At 40.3% G+C, this 21,587-nt stretch overlaps 1 protein-coding gene across 1 annotated transcript in view; it reads right to left on the reverse strand.

The window, feature by feature from the left end:
* LOC147361939 (ATP-binding cassette sub-family C member 4-like) overlaps window positions 1–21,587 on the reverse strand; it is a 185,959-nt gene that overhangs the window by 117,024 nt on the left and 47,348 nt on the right. The window contains 1 exon segment of the mRNA XM_086330259.1: window positions 11,262–11,363. Within this exon segment, the coding sequence (XP_086186385.1) occupies window positions 11,262–11,363 (102 nt within the window).

Below are 21,587 nucleotides of genomic sequence, written 5' to 3' on the forward strand. Positions count from 1 at the left end.
CTTGGAAGTGACAGGTGTAATAGATTAAAACCCTGTAGTTAGTACTAACCACATGCTGCTGCTGCTGCTGCTAAATCGCTTCAGTCATGTCCGACTCTGTGCGACCCCACAGACAGAAGCCCACCAGGCTCCCCCGTCCCTGGGATTCTCCAGGCAAGAACACTGGAGCGGGTTGCCATTTCCTACTCCAATGCATGAAAGTGAAAAGTGAAAGGGAAGTCATTCAGTCGTGTCTGACTCTTAGTGACCCCATGTACTATACAGCCTACCAGGCTCCTCCATCCATGGGATTTTCCAGGCAAGAGTACTGGAGTGGGGTGCCATTGCCTTCTCCAACCAACCACATAGTAAGGGGCATATAGATCTTGAGAAATATAAGCCGGACCAAGGATCTATCTGAAAATGAACTGACCCCACACTGCCCCCAACACCAGAGAAAGTCCTAGATATATTTTTACAATCATTCATTTTTTTTAACTTTAAAAAAAAATCTTTTTAAGTCCTCTGCTGCTGCTGCTAAGTCGCTTCAGTCGTGTCCGACTCTGTGCGACCCCATAGACGGCCCCCAACCAGGATCCCCCGTCCCTGGGATTCTCCAGGCAAGAATACTGGAGTGGGTTGCCATTTCCTTCTCCAATGCAGGAAAAGTGAAAAGTGAAAGTGAAGTCGCTCAGTCATGTCCTACTCTTAGCGACCCCATGGACTGCAGCCCACCAGACTCCTCCATCCATGGGATTTTCCAGGCAAGAGTACTGGAGTGGGGTGCCATTGCCTTCTCCATTTAAGTCCTCTATTACTCTTTTAATTTTCATTGTTATAACCTACTATTACTTTTCAAAACAAAAGACTATTTTTTAAAGCAAACCATATATATATTTTTAAATAACTTTTGTGACTTTGTTTTTTTTCTTCTTCTTCTGATTTTCTATAATATTGTATTTTTTAAAATCCAACCTCTACTCTAGAATTTTAATCTTTGCTTTTTGGTATTTGTTATCAATTTTGTACCTTTAAGAACCCAATCTTCAGTACCCATCTTTACTTGGGACCGAGATTACTGGCTTGACTGCTCCTCCCACTTTGGACTCTCCTTTTTCTCCACCAGGTCACCTCTGTCTTCTCCTCCTTCCCCCTTCTCTTCTCTACCCAACTCTCTGAAGCTCTGTGTGCTCCAGACGGTGGAGAACACTTAGGGAACTTATTACTGGCTGGATCTGTCTCTCTCCTTTTCATCCCCCCCCCCCACCTTTATCCTCCTGGCCACCTCTGTCTCCTTCCTCCCTCTTCTCTTCTCTGTATAACTCCAAGAACATCTCTGAGTGGTCCAGACTGTAAAGCACATATAAGGAAGTGATTACTGGCTAGCTTGCTCTCTCCTCTTTTGATTCCACCTCATCTCATTTGGGTCACCTCTAACTCCTTGCTCCCTTTTCTCTTCTCCATGTAACTCTGTGAACCTCTCTGGGTGTTCCTCACTGTGGAGAAACTTTTCATCTTTAACCTAGATGTTTTATCAATGGTGCTGTATAGAAGGAGAAGTCTTGAGACTACTGTAAAAATAAGACTGAAAACCAGAAGCAGGAGGCTCAAGTCCAATTCCTGAGAACATCAGAGAACACCTGACTCCAGGGAATAGTAATCAATAGGAGCTCATCAAATGCCTCCATACCTACATTGAAACCAAGCACCACCCAAGGGACAACAAGTTCCAGAGCAAGACATACCACGCAAATTCTCCAGCAACACAGGAACACAGCCCTGAGTTTCAATATACAGGCTGCCCAAAGTTACTCCAAAACCATTGACATCTCATAACTTGTTACTAGACACTTCATCGCTCCAGAGAGAAGAAATCCAGCTCCACCCACCAAAACACCGACACAAACTTCCCTAACCAAGAAACCTTGACAAGCCACCAATACAACCCCACCCGTAGTGAGAAAACTCCATAATAAAGAGAACTCCACAAACTGCCAGAATACAGAAAGTCTACCCCTAACTCAGCAATATAAACAAGATGAAGAGACAGAGGAATACCTAGCAGGTAAAGGAACAGGATAAATGCCCACCAAACCAAACAAAAGAGGAAGAGATAGGGAATCTACCTGATAAAGAAATCCGAATAATGATAGTGAAAATGATCCAAAGTCTTGAAATAACAATGGAATCACAGATAAATAGCCTGGAGACAAGGATTCAGAAAATACAAGAAAGATTTAACAAGGACCTAGAAGAAATAAAAAAGTCAATATATAATGAATAATGCAATAAATGAGGTCAAAAACACTCTGGAGGCAACAAATAGTAGAATAACACAGGCAGAAGATTGGATTAGTGAAATAGAAGATAGAATGGTAGAAATAAATGAATCAGAGAGGAAAAAAGAAAAATGAATTAAAAGAAATGAGGACAATCTTAGAGACCTCCAGGACATTACTAAATGCTCCAACATTCGAATCATAGGAGTCCCAGAAGAAGAAGACAAAAAGAAAGACCATGAGAAAATACTTGAGGAGATAATAGTTGAAAACTTCCCTAAAATGGGGAAGGAAATAATCACCCAAGTCCAAGAAACCCAGAGAATCCCAAACAGGTTAAACCCAAGGCGAAACACCCCAAGACACATACTAATCAAATTAACAAAGATCAAACACAAAGAACAAATATTAAAAGCTGCAAGGGAAACACAACAAATAACACAAAAGGGGATTCCCATAAGGATAACAGCTGATCTTTCAATAGAAACTCTTCAGGCCTGGAGGGAATGGCAAGACATACTTAAAGTGATGAAAGAAAATAACCTACAGCCCAGATTACTGTACCCAGCAAGGATCTCATTCAAATATGAAGGAGAAATCAAAACCTTTACAGACAAGCAAAAGCTGAGAGAATTCAGCATCACCAAAGCAGCTCTCCAACAAATGCTAAAGGATATTCTCTAGACAGGAGACACAAAAACAGTGTATAAACTCGAACGCAAAACAATAAGGTAAATGGCAATGGGATCATACTTATCAATAATTACCTTAAACACAGATGGGTTGAATGCCCCAACCAAAAGACAAAGACTAGCTGGATGGATACAAAAACAAGACCCCTATATATGTTGTCTACAAGAGACCCACCTCAAAACAGGGGACACATACAGACTGAAAGTGAAGGGCTGGTAAAAGATAATCCATGCAAATAGAGACCAAAAGAAAGCAGGAGTAGCAATACTCATATCAGATAAAATAGACTTTAAAACAAAGGCTGTGAAAAGAGACAAAGTAGGTCACTACATAATGATCAAAGGATCAATCCAAGAAGAAGATATAACAATTATAAATATATATGCACCCAACATAGGAGCACCACAATATGTAAGACAAATGCTAACAAGGATGAAAGGGGAAATTAACAATAACACAATAATAGTGGGAGACTTTAATACCCATTCACACCTATGGATAGATCAACTAAACAGAAAATTAATAAAGAAACACAAACTTTAAATGATACAATAGACCAGTTACACCTAACTGATATCTATAGGACATTTCACTCCAAAACAATGAATTTCACATTTTTCTCAAGCGCACACGGAACCTTCTCCAGGATAGATCACATCCTGGGCCATAAATCTAGCCTTGGTAAATTCAAAAAAATTAAAATCATTCCAAACATCTTTTCTGACCACAATGCAGTAAGATTAGGTCTCAATTACAGGAGAAAAACTATTAAAAATTCCAACATATGGAGGCTGAACAAGACGCTGCTGAATAACCAACAAAACACAGAAGAAATCAAAAAAGAAATCAAAATATGCATAGAAACAAATGAAAATGAAAACACAACAACCCAAAATATGTGGGACACTGTAAAAGCAGTGCTAAGGGGAAAGTTCATAGCAATACAGGCATACCTCAAGAAACAAGAAAAAAGTCAAATAAATAACCTAACTCTATACCTAAAGCAACTAGAAAAGGAAGAAATTAAAACCCCAGGGTTAGTAGAAGGAAAGAAATCTTAAAAATTAGGACAGAAATAAATGCAAAAGAAACAAAGGAGACCAGAGCAAAAATCAACAAATCCAAAAGCTGATTCTTTGAAAGGATAAATAAAATTGACAAACCATTAGCCAGACTCATCAAGAAACAAAGGGAGAAAAATTAAATCAATAAAATTAGAAATGAAAATGCAGAGATCACAACAGACAACACACAAATACAAAGGATCATAAGAGACTACTATCAGCAATTATATGCCAATAAAATGGACAATGTGGAAGAAATGGACAAATTCTTAGAAAAGTACAACTTTCCAAAATTGGACCAGGAAGAAATAGAAATCTTAATAGATCCATCACAAGCACAGAAATTGAAACTGTAATCAGAAGTATTCCAGCAAACAAAAGCCCAGGTCCAGACGGCTTCACAGCTGAATTCTACCAAAAATTTAAAGAAAAGCTAACACCTATCCTACTCAAACTCTTCCAGAAAATTGAAGAGGACGGTTAACTTCCAAAGTCATTCTATGAGGCCACCATCACCCTAATACCAAAACCTGACAAAGATGCCACAAAAAAAGAAAACTACAGGCCAATATCACCGATGACATAGACGCAAAAGTCCGTAACAAAATTCTAGCAATCAGAATCCAACAACACAAAAAAAAGATCATACACCATGACCAAGTGGGCTTTATCCCAGGGATGCAACGATTCTTCAATATCTGCAAATCAATCAATGTAATACACCACATTAACAAATTGAAAAATAAAAGCCATACAATTATCTCAATAGATGCAGAGAAAGCCTTTGACAAAATTCAACATCCATTTATGATAAAAGCTCTCCAGAAAGCAGGAATAGAAGGAACATACCTCAACATAATAAAATCTATATATGACAAACCCACAGTAAACATTATCCTCATTGGTGAAAAATTGAAAGCATTTCTCCTAAAGTCAGGAAAAAGACAAGGGTGCCCACTTTCACCATTACTATTCAACATAGTTTTGAAAGTTTTGGCCACAGCAATAAGAACAGAAAAATAAATAAAAGGAATCCAAATTGGAAAAGAAGAAGTAAAACTCTCACTGTTTGCAGATGACATGATCCTCTACATAGAAAACCCTAAAGACTCCACCAGAAAATTGCTAGAGCTAATCAATGAATATAGTAAAGTTGCAGGATATAAAATCAACACACAGAAATCCCTTGCATTCCTATACACTAATAATGAGAAAATAGAAAGAGAAATTAAGGAAACAATTCCATTCACCATTGCGATGAAAAGAATAAAATATTTAGGAATATATCTACCTAAAGAAATTAAAGACCTATATATAGAAAACCATAAAACACTGCTGAAATAAATCAAAGAGGACACTAACAGATGGAGAAATATACCATGTTCATGGATGGGAAGAATCAATATACTGAAAATGAGTATAGTACCCAAAGCAATCTATAGATTCAATGCAATCCCTATCAAACTACCAACGGTATTTTTCACAGAGCTAAAACAAATAATTGCACAATTTGTATGGAAATACAAAAAAAAAAAACTCGAATAGCCAAAGCAATCTTGAGAAAGAAGAATGGAACTGGAGGAATCAACCTGCCTGACTTCAGGTTCTACTCCAAACCACAGTCATCAAGACAGTATGGTACTGGCACAAAGACACAAATATAGATCAATGGAACAAAATAGAAAGCCCAGAGATAAACCCACACACATATGGATACCTTATCTTTGACAAAGGAGGCAAGAATATACAATGGATTAAAGACAATCTCTTTAACAAGTGGTGCTGGGAAAACTGGTCACCACTTGTAAAAGAATTGAAACTAGAACACTTTCTAACACCATACACAAAAATAAACTCAAAATGGATTAAAGATCTAAATGTAAGCCCAGAAACTATAAAACTCCTAGAGGAGAACATAGGCAAAACACTCTCCAACATACATCACAGCGGAATCCTCTACGACCCACCTCCCAGAATATTGGAAATAAAAGCAAAAATAAACAAATGGGATCTAATTAAAATTAAAAGCTTCTGCACAACAAAATAAACTATAAGCAAGGTGAAAATACAGCCTTCAGAATGGGAGAAAATATTAGCAAATGAAGAAACTTACAAACAACTAATCTCAAAAATATACAAGCAACTCCTGAAGCTCAATTACAGAAAAATAAACAACCCAATCAAAAAATGGGCCAAAGAACTAAATAAACATTTCTCCAAAGAAGACATACAGATGGCTAACAAACACATGAAAAGTTGCTCAACATCACTCATTATCAGAGAAATGCAAATCAAAACCACTATGAGGTACCATTTCACGCCAGTCAGAATGGCTGTGATCCAAAAGTCTACAAGCAATAAATGCTGGAGAGGATGTGGAGAAAAGGGAACCCTCTTACACTGTTGGTGGGAATGCAAACTAGTACAGCCACTATGGAGAACAGTGTGGAGATTCATTAAAAAACCTGGAAATAGAACTGCCATATGACCCAACAATCCCAATGCTGGGCATACACACTGAGGAAACCACAATTGAAAGAGACACGTGTACCCCAATATTCATCATAGCACTGTTTATAATAGCAAGGACATGAAAACAATCTAGATGTCCATCAGCAGATGAATGGATAAGAAAGCTGTGGTACATATACACAATGGAATATTACTCAGCCATTAAAAAGAATACATTTGAATCAGTTCTAATGAGATGGATGAAACTGGAGCCGATGATACAGAGTGAAATAAGCCAGAAAGAAAAACACCAATACAGTATACTAACGCATATATATGGAATTTAGAAAGATGGTAATGATAACCCTATATGTGAGACAGCAAAAAAGACACAGATGTATAGAACAGTCTTTTGGACTCTGTGGGAGAGGGAGGGGGGCGATGATTCGGAAGAATGGCATTGAAACATATATAATATCATATAAGAAACGAATCACCAGTCCAGTTCGATGTAGGATACAGGAAGCTTGGGGCTGGTGCACTGGGATGACCCAGAGGGATGATATGGGGACGGAGGTGGGAGGGTGGTTCAGGATTGGGAACACGTGTACACCCGTGGCAGATTCATGTCAATGTATGGCAAAACCAATACAATATTATAAAGTAATTAGCCTCTAATTAAAATAAATAAGTTTAAATTAAAAAAAATACTTCAAAAGCAAAAAATAAATAAATAAACTCATAGGAAAAGAGATCAGATATGTGGTTACCAGAGGCATTGGTTGGGGGAACTAGATGAAGGCTGTCAAAAGGTACAAATTTTCAGTTACGAGCTAAGTAAGTACCAGGATTGTAAGGTACAACACAACTGTATGTTATATATGAAAGTTGTTAAGAGAGTAAATCCTAAGAGTTTTCATCACTAGGAAAAATTTTATTTAGTGTCATACCTATGTGAGAGGATGGTATTTACATTTATTGTGATAATCATTTCATGATGCACATTCATGCTGTACATCTTAAACTTACACAGTGTTGTGTGTCAATTATATCTCAATAAAACTGTAAGAGAAAGAAAAGAAAAAAAGACTGATTTCCTTTAAGATTGACAGGTTTGATCTCTTTTTTGTCCAAGGGACTCTCAAGAGTCTTCTCCAGCACACCAGTTCAAAAGCATCAATCAATCCCCACAAGGTGGCAGCATAAGTTCCTGGCATGCTGCTAAGTCACTTCAGTCGTGTCTGACTCTGTGCGACCCCATAGACGGCAGCCCACCAGGCTCCCCCGTCCCTGGGATTCTCCAGGCAAGAACATTGGAGTGGGTTGCCATTTCCTTCTCCAATGCATGAAAGTGAAAAGTGAAAGTCAAGTCGCTCAGTCGTGTCCAACCCTCAGCGACCCCATGGATTGCAGCCTGCCAGGCTCCTCCGTCCATGGGATTTTCCAGGCAGGAGTACTGGAGTGGGGTGCCATTGCCTTCTCCGAAGTTCCTGGCATGCCTGGCCTTTAATTAAATAATTTGAAATCTCCACTAATCTCTCCACTTTCATTTGATAAAGAATGAACCTCAGTAGTGCTCAGCAAGCAAAGGGGTACTTTACATAATAGTCACTCTTGGCAAATTAAGTGTTATTAATAATGGTCCAAGCTCTAATTTTTAACAAGAGCTCTAATTTAATACCACCACCACCAACAACAACAACATAAAGTGGGGAATAAATTAATTATGACATGAGGAATCAAAGTGATAAAGCCTCAATTTTATATGTATTTATATGCATTACCTGTCTTGGCTGAATGGAGGATAATAAAGTACTTCTACTGAAGAAAAACAGGCAGCTTATTTACTGTCTGAGCCACCAGGGAAGCCCAAAGGAACAAAATAACAACAAAATCCATGGAGATACATGCACTAGTACCCCCACCCAATGCAATGGAGGACAAAGTATTCATTGTGCCAATAACAAGTCACATTCTTGAGAGACTTACAGGTTCATTGTGTCTTTACATATCATAAGTGTTAAGAAAATTGTCAATAGCTGCCAATGCTTAAAAAAGAATGGTGACACTTGACTCTAAAGTGCCCCAAAGACTAAAAACATGACTCTGAATTTAAAGTCTGGATATTCCTCAAAATGAAAAATTTCTCCAGAAAGAAATGAACTACTTATAAAGCATTAACATGCTAAAAAATGACAATTATTTTGCATGTTCAAAAACACTATCCCCAGATTAAACAACAACAACAAAAACTATAAATCTACCACTAAGAAGCTAGATGTTAAAACATAAGAAATATTTTTTAACCTTCTCCACTTCTTTATTCTTTTCTGACACTTAGAGTTCCTATTTTATTACTCATCACTCAGTTATGACTAACAATCAATGAGTCACATACCAACATCAGCTCCCTGTCACCACCCCTCACAGTTTACCAGGGTCAGACACTGAGTTCTCTCCCTGTTCAGGCTTTAGGATCGAGCACTACTCTGCCGAGACCAGTAGAGGGCAGCACTCAGCAGCGCAGACGTGCCGGGTCCAGTCAATTCCTGGTTATCCAGACTCAGGGGATGCTGATTCAACAAGGATCATCAGCTGAGCCCCAACTCTGCACCAGACATAGTTGAAAACCCCATGAATAAATGGAAGCTCCCACAGGACCATTTATTTTACAGCTTCAAGATTGAGACCAAGTTCCATCATTTCATGAATGAAACCTGGGTCCCTGAGACCTGCCCCTACCTGCTCACCTGGATGTCTAGTGGAGCAGGTTACAGAGTTCATGTCTATCTCCTGCCTCCCAACCCAGCAGGGGCTTCATTCAGATTCAGCTTCTCTTTTTATTTTATTTATTTATTTTGGGGTTACACTTCTTTTTTTCCTTTTTTTTTAAAATTTTTAAACTTTACAATATTGTATTGGTTCTGCCATATATCGAAATGAATCCACCATAGGATTTGGGAGAATGGCATTGAAATATGTATAATATCATATATGAAACGAGTTGCCAGTCCAGGTTCGATGCACGATACTGGATGCTTGGGGCTGGTGCACTGGGATGACCCAGAGGGATGGTATGGGGAGGGAGGAGGGAGGAGGGTTCAGGATGGGGAACACATGTATGCCTGTGGCGGATTCATTTTGATATATGTCAGCTTCTCTTTTTAAAACCCCAGTGTCTGTGTCCCCCATCCAAGGGATCTCTCACCCATGATCTAACCTGACAGCCATAATTACTAATGACCCCAGCAAGGGGCATAGTCCTTCCATAGGCAAGGCCAGGACAACATAACAGGCCGTTCTGTTTTACAATGCAAGTTGCACAAAAGTCTGAGAACATGTTATTATGTTCTTGAAAGAAAAACAAAATAGCTCATTTTAAAATGCTGCACAATTTGGTACAAAAGAAATTTGGTAATGGGTCATTAAAAAATATGTGTTAGCATTCGCATGGAGTGGTATTTATAATGGAATTTTAGTGCTTTCCATAAATGCTTCAAGAGTACTGTGACGAGAAATACGAAGCAGGAGGTAAATCTACCGGAATAAGGTATGAGAAACTCTCAGGATAGGTCAGGCACCTTCTGTGAGTTGCCGCATGCAACTGGCATAGGGCTGTGGTTTTATATATTCAGGAACATATTATCCTACTGTGCTATTGATGGAGATGGCAGGCACTTAATCAGAAGCTGGTGAACACCATGCAGGTGGCAAAACAGAGTCACAGGCATGAAAGATAGGAGGAGTCTACAGAGTCTAGACACTTGCCCTATGGTCCTCACTCTGACAGCAGCCAGGCTTCTGAGCTCTGCTCTGGAGAGTGGACCCTCTGGTAGAGACATCTTCCTGAGTCCTCCCAGCTCTCGGGTGGGAACAGTTTCCTGCCTTTGCTAATTTCTGGGTTGTCTCACCCACCACCATTTTGCTGTTTCTGCTTTTCCCCACTCTTATCACCTATGTAACTAATTCCCTGCATGGAACTCCCTCTCCCATGGTGGGGTTCTTTATTCCTGACTAATCCACGCTGGTACAGGAGGATGTGCACAGAGGACCAGGGAACCATGGAGGCAGAAACATTTCAATCATTGATAAAAGAGGCAGCATTGCATGTGCAATTTTGAAAGCAGACCCTTGTTTTTTTCTGTTTGCCAGAAAGTCATAAATAAACTAAGTGTTGGAAAATCACCAGTTCTCCCTGTCAGTTTCCACACACTGCAGCCCTTCAACTAGGAATCACTGGTGCTCACTACCCATACCTGCTGCTTCCTTCCTGCCCCTGGCTCCTACGAAAGTAGTCAGAACCATCCAGAAGCTTAGGATGGGGGAGCCCCCACTCTACCCCACAGCAAAGATCCAGATCATGGCCTCACTGCATGTACAATAAAGTGATCTGATAATCAAGACAAAAAATGTGCACTGATTCCCCAAAGCCTCTTTAGCAACTGTCTGTGTATTCATTAGTCAAACCATTCTACACTGTAGCATTTTGTCCATCCAGTCCTGTAAATTTTAACATCATAAACACATGTACTTTAAATTCAAAATGTGCTAATACTTTGAAAGCTCTCTTGAAAATGAAATAAAGAGCAACACGTCAAACTTATTAGGCTGATTTTTACACTTAATCTCCATTAGCTGCAAACCTTATTCCTAATTTTGAGAATTTTTATAACATACTCTCAATATATGAGCAAATCACATTTTACACCATGTGGAAAACCTCATCATTCTCCCATAAACCTATGTCTTCAGTTGTCAATTAGTAGTCATGATCTTGGGGTGGAGGACTTGTTACCTTATCCCAAGAAGCAGTGAAATCATTCATGTCCACTATCATTTCACCATCTGATAGCAGCTGAGGGTTAAGCTGTGGTATCTCATCAAGTAATAGGAAGTTCTACAGAAAAAGGAGAAACACATATTGTTAAACTGCAAGAACAAAGCACAAACAAAAATAATTGCTTTCCTGGAATTTATAATAAAAGATTTTATACAGCCTACATATCATTTTGTCAGCTGTACTTAAACTAGTTTTGTTTCATATCAGAACATACTAAATAATATATATTATATAGAATAATATATATCATATGGTATACATAATCATTAATGTAGTATATATAGTATGCATAAAGTCTTTTATATACATATGCATGTATATATATAACCATATTTATATATAAAACACATATAAGAATATTTTATATACAAACACTGTTTTTTAATTGCTCAGTCAAGTATTACTCTTCTGAGACCTGCATGGGATTTTCTGGGCAAGAATACTGGAATGGGTTGCCATTTCCTTCTCTGGGCTATCTTCCCAACCTAGGGATCAAACCTGCATTTCTTGCATCTCCTGCATTGGCAGGAGTATTCTTTACTACTGTGCCACCTGGGAAGTCATATAAACATAAGGTTATTTACCACTAGTACCACTAGTACCACCTGGGAAGCCCCATATATATATAAATGTGCAGATATATATATAAAATAAACAGTTCCTGGCCATGATCAAAGTAGTTACTTTCTCTCTCTCTCTTTTTTTTTTTTTTTTTTTAGTAGTTACTTTCTCAACAAGTATCCTGGTTACTCCTTAAAGAGAAAATATGACTCCAAATTTCAACACATTTAGAACCTGGATATTTTTATTGTTTAACTTTTGAGTTACTAACAACAAACAGGAGAATTGGTATGAAATGATTCCATAAATATTGAATCCCACCATATGCCAAGCAGCATTGACACTGCTAGGAACACAGCGAGGAAGGCCATGCCCAGGCCTTCAGTGATCAATGGGCACAGGACAGGCTGGGACAACAAGACCAATGGCAGAGATGCCAAACGAAAACCCTGTTTTGCATCATGACCTGTTTTGCCTGTTTTGCATCATGACCTTTCCCTAGACACTTAAATACACTCTGCTTTTTTCCTAATGTGTTTAAGTCAGTATCATTGTTTTCCATTAATTATCACTTAAGTCGTTATTCTAAAAATGAAGTGTTCTTAAATTTCTCTTAAAAATATTTTACAAGCATCTTTCCACAATCACTGTCTCTTCTTCTTGGACACTGCCCTCTGTCCTACAACAGGAATGACTGTAGCTCCCACTTCTTGCCATGTTCACATTGCTTAGCAGTTATTCAGTGGAATGTAGCTGATTAAAACCAACTCCTGAGAACCACTACAAAGCTAGCATAATCTTATGCAGGAAAACTCCCTCCTGTCCTTCAAATGCTAGACATAATCCAACAAGAAAAGCTACTATGGCAGAGAAATAGAGTAAACAACTGAGACAACCCCAGTGCCATCACCTCCTCCAAGAACCATGAAAATGTGGCAGAGACTGCTGGCTGTCCTCAAAATCTGCTCTCATTCTTTCCAAACCCCAGATTTTATCTGCAGCCTGGAAGGAAGCCCTCGCTCTCCAGGCTCCCAAGCAGATACAAGCAGCCACGTGATTAAATCCAGATCAGTGGAGAGTGACAATGTCCAGAACCTTCCTCTGCCCCATGGCCTGGGCTTTGGAGGCTGCTGGTTTGGTCAAGGCCATACACAATAGAGTAACAAGGAAGAGTCTGGGACCTCCCTAATGATGCAGTAGATAAGAATCTGCCTGTCAGTGCAGGGGACACGAATTTGATCCCTGGTCCAGGAGATTCTACATGTCACAGAGCAACTAAGCCCATGTGCCACAACTACTGAGTCTGAGCTCTAGAGCCCAAGTGCCACAACTACCGAAGCCTGGGCACCTGGAGCCCATGCTCCACAAGAGAAGTTACCACAGTGAGAAGCTTGCTTGCCACAGCTGGAGAAAAATCTGTGCAGCAATGAACACCCAGCACAGATATAATTAAATTTTTGCTAAAAAAAAGAGTCTGAGTCGTTAACACCATGGAGGATGATTCCCACAAAAAAAAAGTCTACTGAAATCCTAAATTATTACCTCAAAATATGACTTAAAAACAGGGTTGCTGCAGATGTAATCAATTAAGGTGAGATCACACTGGAGTAGGGTAGGCCTCAAATCCAACAGAGGCGAGGAAGGATTCCCTCTTGCAGGATTCAGAGGGATGGTGACCCTGCTGACTCCTTGACTTCAGACTTCTAGGCTCCAGGACTGAGAAACAATCAATTTCTGGGGTTTTAAGCACCTGTTTGTAGTACTTGGTTACAGCAGCCCCAGGAAACCCATCAGTTCAGTTCAGTTCAGTCGCTCAGTCATGTCCGACTCTTTGCGACCCCATGAATCACAGTATGCCAGACCTCCCTGTCCATCACTAACTTCCGAAGTCCACGCAAACTCATGTCCATCGAGTCAGTGATCCCATCCAGGCATCTCATCCTCTGTCGTCCCCTTCTCCTCCTGCTCCCAATCCCTCCCAGCATCAGGGTCTTTTCCAATGAATCAACTCTTTGCATGAGGTGGCCAAAGTATTGGAGTTTCAGCTTCAGCATCAGTCCTTCCAAAGAACACTCAGGACTGATCTCCTTTAAGATAGACACGATGGATCTCCTTGCAGTCCAAGGGACTCTCAAGAGTCTTCTCCAACACCAGAGTTCAAAAGCATCAATTCTTCAATGCTCAGCTTTCCTCACAGTCCAACTTTCACATCCATACATGACCACTGGAAAAACTATAGCCTTGACGAGACAGACCTTTGTTGGCAAAATAATGTCTCTGCTTTTGAATATGCTATCTAGGTTGGTCATAACTTTCCTTCCAAGGAGTAAGCGTCTTTTCATTTCATGGCTGCAGTCACCATCTGCAGTGATTTTGGAGCCCAGAAAAATAAAGTCTGACACTGTTTCCACTGTTTCCCCATCGATTTCCCATGAAGCGATGGGACCAGATGCCATGATCTTTGTTTTCTGAACATTGAGCTTTAAGCCCACTTTTTCACTCTCCTCTTTCACTTTCATCAGGAGGCTTTTTAGTTCCTCTTCACTTTCTGCCATAAGGGTGGTGTCATCTGCATATCTGAGGTTATTGATATTTCTCCCAGCAATCTTGATTCCAGCTTATGCTTCTTCCAGACCAGCATTTCGTATGATGTACTCTGCATAAAAGTTAAATAAGCAGGATGACAATATACAGCCTTGATGTACTACTCCTTTTCCTATTTGGAACCAGTCTGTTGTTCCATGTCCAGTTCTAACTGTTGCTTCCTGACCTGCATGTAGGTTTCTCAAGAGGCAGGTCAGGTGGTCTGGTACTCCCATCTCTTTCAGAATTTTCCACAGTTTATTGTGATCCACACAGTCAAAGGCTTTGGCATAGTCAATAAAGCAGAAATAGATGTTTTTCTGGAACTCTCTTGCTTTTTCAATGATCCAGCAGATGTTGGCAATTTGATCTCTGGTTCCTCTGCCTTTTGTAAAACCAGCTTGAACAACTGGAAGTTCATGGCTCACGTACTGCTGAAGCCTGGATTGCAGAATTTTGAGCATTACTTTACTAGCGTGTGAGATGAGTGCAATTGTGCTGTAGTTTGAGCATTCTTTGGCATTGCCTTTCTTTGAGATTGGAATGAAAACTGATTTTTTCCAGTCCTGTAGCCACTGCTGAGGAAACCCATAACAGAGCCTTATAAGGACACTTGCATGAGAGAAAAATAAACTATCTGTATAAGCAGCTTTAACATGGGTAATTCTAGGATTCATAGGCAAACTGAGTCCAAAGCAACATAGGAGGAAACTGAAATAAGCATCTGAGGATGTGGGAGAAAGAAAACAACACATAAACAGTAACCTATTACCCTAAAAATCATAAACACATTTCAAGTCCTTGACACCCAGAATATCACGCCCCCAAATCATAAATGTGATTGTGATCTTCTACTACAAAAGAACAACTGGTAAAAACTGAACATGAAAACCTGCTTCTATGCAAGAAAAGAAAGACATTGTGATTCCTGCATCTCTCTCAAAGACCAGCTGGTGGGAGACGCCACTACTTGTTCCCTCCTCCTCTCATGCAGGCTCACTGAGAGCCTAACACTGGGCATGGCTCCTCCTCCCCGCCCCGAGCCCGAGTCCAGCAGGAGACAGGGTGGACGGATGGTGGTCTGAGGACTCCTCTGCAGACTCTCAACCATCGCAGCCCGAGTTCTCTCTCCACACCACCTCTTCCATAGTCAGCCAGGTACCAGGTCTCACCTGTTCTGACACAGCTCATCCCTCTCCCAATGCTTTTCTCTCAAAACAATATGATTTCAGAATTTCACCCACTATTAACCACTGAAAATATTAATACAACCTTTATTTTGCTGGTTCCTTCCCCAGCCCTCCTCAACACCATCAAACCGATCCCAACATCACTTCTTCGTGATCTCTTTACAGCACCTCTGAGCGTCCACCACGCTTAACACACCCAGAGACCCATCAGTACCTAAGTCCACACTCCCCAGGTAGCCTCTGCCTGGATATCCTGAGTACTAACCCCGTCCATCCTTCCGAGTCCATCTCAAATGCTAACCCTCCATGGAACCATTCAGGACAATCCAGGCTGGCACTGCACTCCCTACCTCTGAATCCCCAGAGAGATAATAAATCACATACAGGGGAGACACTACATCATTCATGCACCTACAGTCACAACTCCAACTGAGACTAAGCTTTGCACAGAGTCAACCCATCATGGGTAAGGAAAGGAACAGACTGTAGGGCTGGTTCAAATCAGTACAAACACTGACTGCATGACTACTATAGCCTTACACAGTCTGAGCTAACACGCCAACAAGCAAAAGGTTACACATGTATGTTATACATTTTTATCTAGACATAAATTCCAATTTTAGCTTAAATGTGTTACCAAGACAAAAATAATGTTAAGTATGTGCACAATAGAACATAAATTTTCCACTTTCAAAAAAAGAAGAAGAAAGTAAAGAACAAGCACTAATTAAGGAATTAAATCTATTGAGTGCTTGTTCACAAATAATAGGCCTGAGTATGGAAAGAGTCACAGGCTTCCAGGGGTTAAATGACACTCCATTCAGCACATGACCAACTCATGAAGGTGCAGAAGTGCTGGCTGGATTCTTCTCCAGGACTCAGGCTAATGGAAAAGCTGAAATTAAATTTCTTTTAGACCCAGAACAGGTTCTGCAGGAAAGTATCAACATCAGAACTGTAGCCAAAAAGATTGAGTTCCCAGTGGCTGGAAATGGAAAACCTGTTTTATGAACAATGTAACCTCAGAGACTCATTTTATGGCATGTAAAATCACTGAAGACTTTCAGTGCTTCGGAGACAAGATATTTACAATCCTAGTGGAGTCATTCAATGCCAAGACCTTCAGATCTCTTTTCTTATTAAGAAAAAAATAGAGGGACTTCTTGGACCTATAAAATCATAATAAATCCTCATATTCTCGATATGAAAAAAGGAAATTGAAAAGCATGTATAAACAAGAAGACACAAAACTATGAAGACCACATGTAGGCCTGCCTGTGGGTATGGACAACCACACCATCTCTAAGGTAGGCAGGGGTGGTGGGTTTCCTTCCTAGGACTCCAAGATATGACTGAGAAGAAATCCTAGGAGATGACCATCCAGTCTACTGAGTCCCAGGCTGTGGGGGACACGGGGCAGCAGAGCTCAACCCCACACAGTAAGCTAAACTCCTCATGTCCACCACACTTCCAGCCCATCTGTGGTCAGACCTCACCCAGCTCTAACTACCTGGTCAATAAACTCAGCTGACCTTTTCTTCCACTCTTGCTGCCCTTTTCACCTTCTAATTGGACATTAACCCATCTAAGTGAGAGGCAGGCTGAGGAAGAAAATGAACACCCAATCATTGTCTATTACCTGTTAGATAACAGCATAGGAAGTAAATAACAGGATAGGAACTATATAACAGGATAGGAACTAAAGAGCCTCTTGATGAAAATGAAAGAATGAAAAGTCAGCTTAAAACTCAACATTCAGAAAACTAAGATCATCGCATCTGGTCCCATCACTTCATGGCAAATATTTGGGGAAACAATGGAAACAGTGACAGACTTTATTTTCTTGGGCTCCAAAATCACTGAAGATGGTGACTGCAGCCACGAAATTAAAAGACACTTGCTCTTTGGAAGAAAAGCTATGACCAACCTAGACAGCATATTAAAAAGCAGAGACATTACTTTGCCAACAAAGGTCCTTCTAGTCAAAGCTATGTTTGTTCCAGTAGTCATGTATGGATATGAGAGTTGGGCTATAAAGAAAGCTACGTGTGGAAGAATTGATGCTTTTGAACTGTGGTGTTGGAGAAGACTCTTGACAGTCCCTTGGACTATAAGGAGATCCAACCAGTCAATCATAAAGGAAATCAGTCCTGAATATTCACTGGAAGGACTCATGCTGAAGCTGAAACTCCAATATTTTGGCCACCTGATATGAAGAACTGACTCATTTGAAAAGACCCTAATGCTGGGAAAGATTGAAGGCAGGAGAAGAAGGAGACAACAGAGGATGAGGTGGTTGGATGGTATCACTGACTCAATGAACATGAGTTTGAGCAAGCTTCAGGAGTTGGTGATAGACAGGGAAGCCTGGCATGCTGCCTTCCATGGAGTTGCAAAGAGTCAGACACAACTAAGCAACGGAATTGAACTGAACAGGATAGAAAGCTGAATCAGGTCAAGGACAGTCAGTGAAGTGGGCCTTATAGCAAATATTTAGATATTTCTAAGCATGTCAGAATTCAAAATCAAGTTCATGCTCTCCTCCCCAAGTTTGGTTCTCCTCTAGTACTCATTATTTGAGTGAATCCAGGTGATTTTATAGCCCCAAAATGTGAAGCATGAGATATCCACCTTTTCCACCCTCAATACCCAATTCAAGATGTGCCCCGAGTATCTCTCAAATCTGGCCAAGTCTCTCTATTCCACACTAAACCTAACCACATCATCTCATCCCTGGATGAGATGTCTGGCTCTAGGTGAGTGATCACACCATCATGATTATCTGGGTCGTGAAGACCTTTTTTGTACAGTTCTGTGTATTCTTGCCACCTCTTCTTAATATCTTCTGCTTCTGTTAGGTCCATACCATTTCTGTCCTGCAATGAGCCCATCTTTGCATGAAATATTCCCTTGGTATCTCTAATTTTCTTGAGATATCTCTGGTCTTTCCTATTATATTGTTTTCCTTTATTTCTTTGCATTGATCACTGAGGAAGGCTCTCATCTCTCCTTGCTATTCTTTGGAACTCTGCATTCAAATGGGTATATCTTTCCTTTTCTCCTTTGATTTTTGCTTCTCTTCTTTTCACAGCTATTTGTAAGGCCTCCTCAGACAGACATTTTGCATTTTTTGCAATTCTTTTTCTTGGGGATGGTCTTGATCCCTGTCTCCTGTACAATGTCATGAACCTGTGTTCATAGTTCTGACAGAATGTGGTCCACTGGAGAAAGGAATGGCAAACAACTTCAGTATTCTTACCTTGAGAACTCCATGAACAATATGAAAAGGCAAAAAGATAGGACACAGAAAGATGAACTCCCCAGATCAGTAGGTACCCAATTTTCTACTGGAGATCAGTGGAGAAATAACTCCAGAAAGAATGAAGGGATGAAGCCAAAGCAAAAACAACACCCATTTGTGGATGTGACTGGTGATAGAAGCAAGGTCCAATGCTATAAAGAGCAATATTGCATAGGAACCTGAAATGTTAGGTCCATGAATCAAGGCAAATTGGAAGTGGTCAAACAGGAGGTGGCAAGAGTGAACATCAACATTCTAGGAATCAGCGAACCAAAATGGACTGGAATGGGTGAATTTAACCCCAATGACCATTATATCTACTACTGCGGGCAGGAATCCCTTAGAAAAAATGGAGTAGCCATCATGGTCAACAAAAGAGTCCGAAATGCAGTACTTGGATGCAATCTCAAAAACTACAGAATGATCTCTGTTCGTTTCCAACACAAACCATTCAATATCATGGTAATCCAAGTCTAGGCTCCGACCAGTAACACTGAAGAAGCTGAAGTTGAATGGTTCTATGAAGCCCTACAAGACCTTTTAGAACTAACACCCCAAAAAGATATCCTTTTCATTGTAGGGGACTGGAATGCAAAAGTAGGAAGTCACAAAGTATCTGGAGTAACAGGCAAATCTGGCCTTGTGTACAGAATGAGGGAGGGCAAAGGTTAATAGAGTTTTGCCAAGAGAACGCAATGATCATAATAAACACCCTCTTCCAACAACACAAGACAAGACTACACATGGGCATCACCAGATGGTCAACACCGAAATCAGCTTGATTATATTCTTTGCAGCCAAAGATGGAGAAGCTCTATACAGTCAGCAAAAACAAGACCGGGAGCTAACTGTGGCTCAGATCATGAACTCCTTATTGCCAAATTCAGACTTAAATTGAAGAAAGTGGGGGAAACCACTAGACCATTCAAATCACTGCCCAAATCAAAAGTGCTTCCTTCATCAGAACACAAAGCAGCTTGACAAAGAAAATCTGTCAGCCCCGGAAAAGTCAAAGTTTTCCCCACATCATAATTGTAATATTACTATACACATCTACATGGGAAGAAATTTCAAGTCTCAGACAGTTTAACTGAATTTTGGTGGAAAAGGAATAAAAAATCCTAGTGAATTAGAAACTCCAAAGTATGATAATATGGGTTTAAAGACACTGATGCTGGGTAAGATCAATGCAGGAGGAGAAGGGGATGACACAGGATGAGATGGTTGGATGGCATCACCAACTCAATGGACATGAGTTTGACTAGGCTTTGGGAGTTGGTGATGGACAGGGAGGCCTGGTGTGCTACAATCCATGGGGTTACAAAGAGTTGGACACAACCAAGCAACTGAATTGAACTGAACTGAACTATGTGATTTTGATGAACTAGACAACTAAATATTTTAAAGAGTTGTAGAAACTATATGGGCTGAAGAAGCATCTAATATCTAAATGAAAGTCTTACTCCAATTACTTCAACCCACCAGGAAGCAAGGGCTTCCCTGGTGGCTCAAAGGGTGAAGTGTCTGCCTGCAATGCAGGAGACCTGGGTTCAATCCCTGAGTTGGGAAGATCCCCTGGAAAAGGAAATGGCAACCCACTCCAGTACTCTTGCCTGGAAAATCCCATGGATGGAGAAGCCTGGTAGGCTACAGTCCATGGGGTCACAAAGAGTCGGACATGACTGAGCGACTTCACTTCACTTCACCAGGAAGCAGTTTCCCATGACAACACTTACTCTTCTCACCACTCTTATTCTCAGCCACTTGTCCCATCTTTACTGAAAATAGCTACTTGCTGACAGATCTCTAAATTCCTAGACCAACTTCCTGCCAGACATCTTGTATACACAAGGGAAATTTTAGGTTTTCTGCCCAGATCACAAGTGCTTCCTTCATCAGGACACGAAGAAGCCTGACAAAGAAAATTTGTCAGCCCCAGAAAATTCAATATTCTCCCCAGGTCATAATTTTAATATTACTGCACACATCTACATGGGAAGAAATTTCAGGCCTCTGACAGTTCAATTGCATTTTGCTGGGAAAGGAATAAAAAACTCTACCCAAATATTTGAGCACAATTCCCTGAAAACCTTCTGCAGGATCCCTTTCATGCCACAGTTCCTGGTGTATCACACAATCTACCAAAGAATCAGAGTTATTACTTTTTTCCACTACAACCATACTTAATGATTAGGCATTTATAAGAGCCCAGACATGATGAAGCTGGAAGTTTTCTTCAGTTAAATATTTTCTGAGCATCTTCTATTGAGAGGACTACAAAGATGAATGAGGCACTGTATCTGCCCTTTAGGTAAGTCTGGAGCTCAGGGAGGGAAAGAAATCCATTTACACCTGGCTTAGTGAGGACAAAGTCACGTCCAAGAGCTCAAAGGAGGAGATAGGGATTCAAGAGGGTGTGATAGTTACTTTTTTTAAATATAAATTTATTTATTTTAATTGGAGGTTAATTACTTTACAATACTGTATTGGTTTTGCCATACATCAACATGAATCCGCCACGGGTATACACGTGTTCCCCATCCTGAACCCCCGTCCCTCCTCCCTCCCCACACCATCCGTCTGGGTGATAGTTACTTTTATGTTAATTTAGGTAAACCAAAGTCCCCAGACATTTGTTCAAACATG

The sequence above is a fragment of the Bos grunniens genome, chromosome 12, assembly GCF_055505025.1.
Source record: "Bos grunniens cultivar Pamir isolate PY7600 chromosome 12, Bosgru_T2T1.0, whole genome shotgun sequence".
Classification (NCBI taxonomy): Eukaryota; Metazoa; Chordata; class Mammalia; order Artiodactyla; family Bovidae; genus Bos; species Bos grunniens.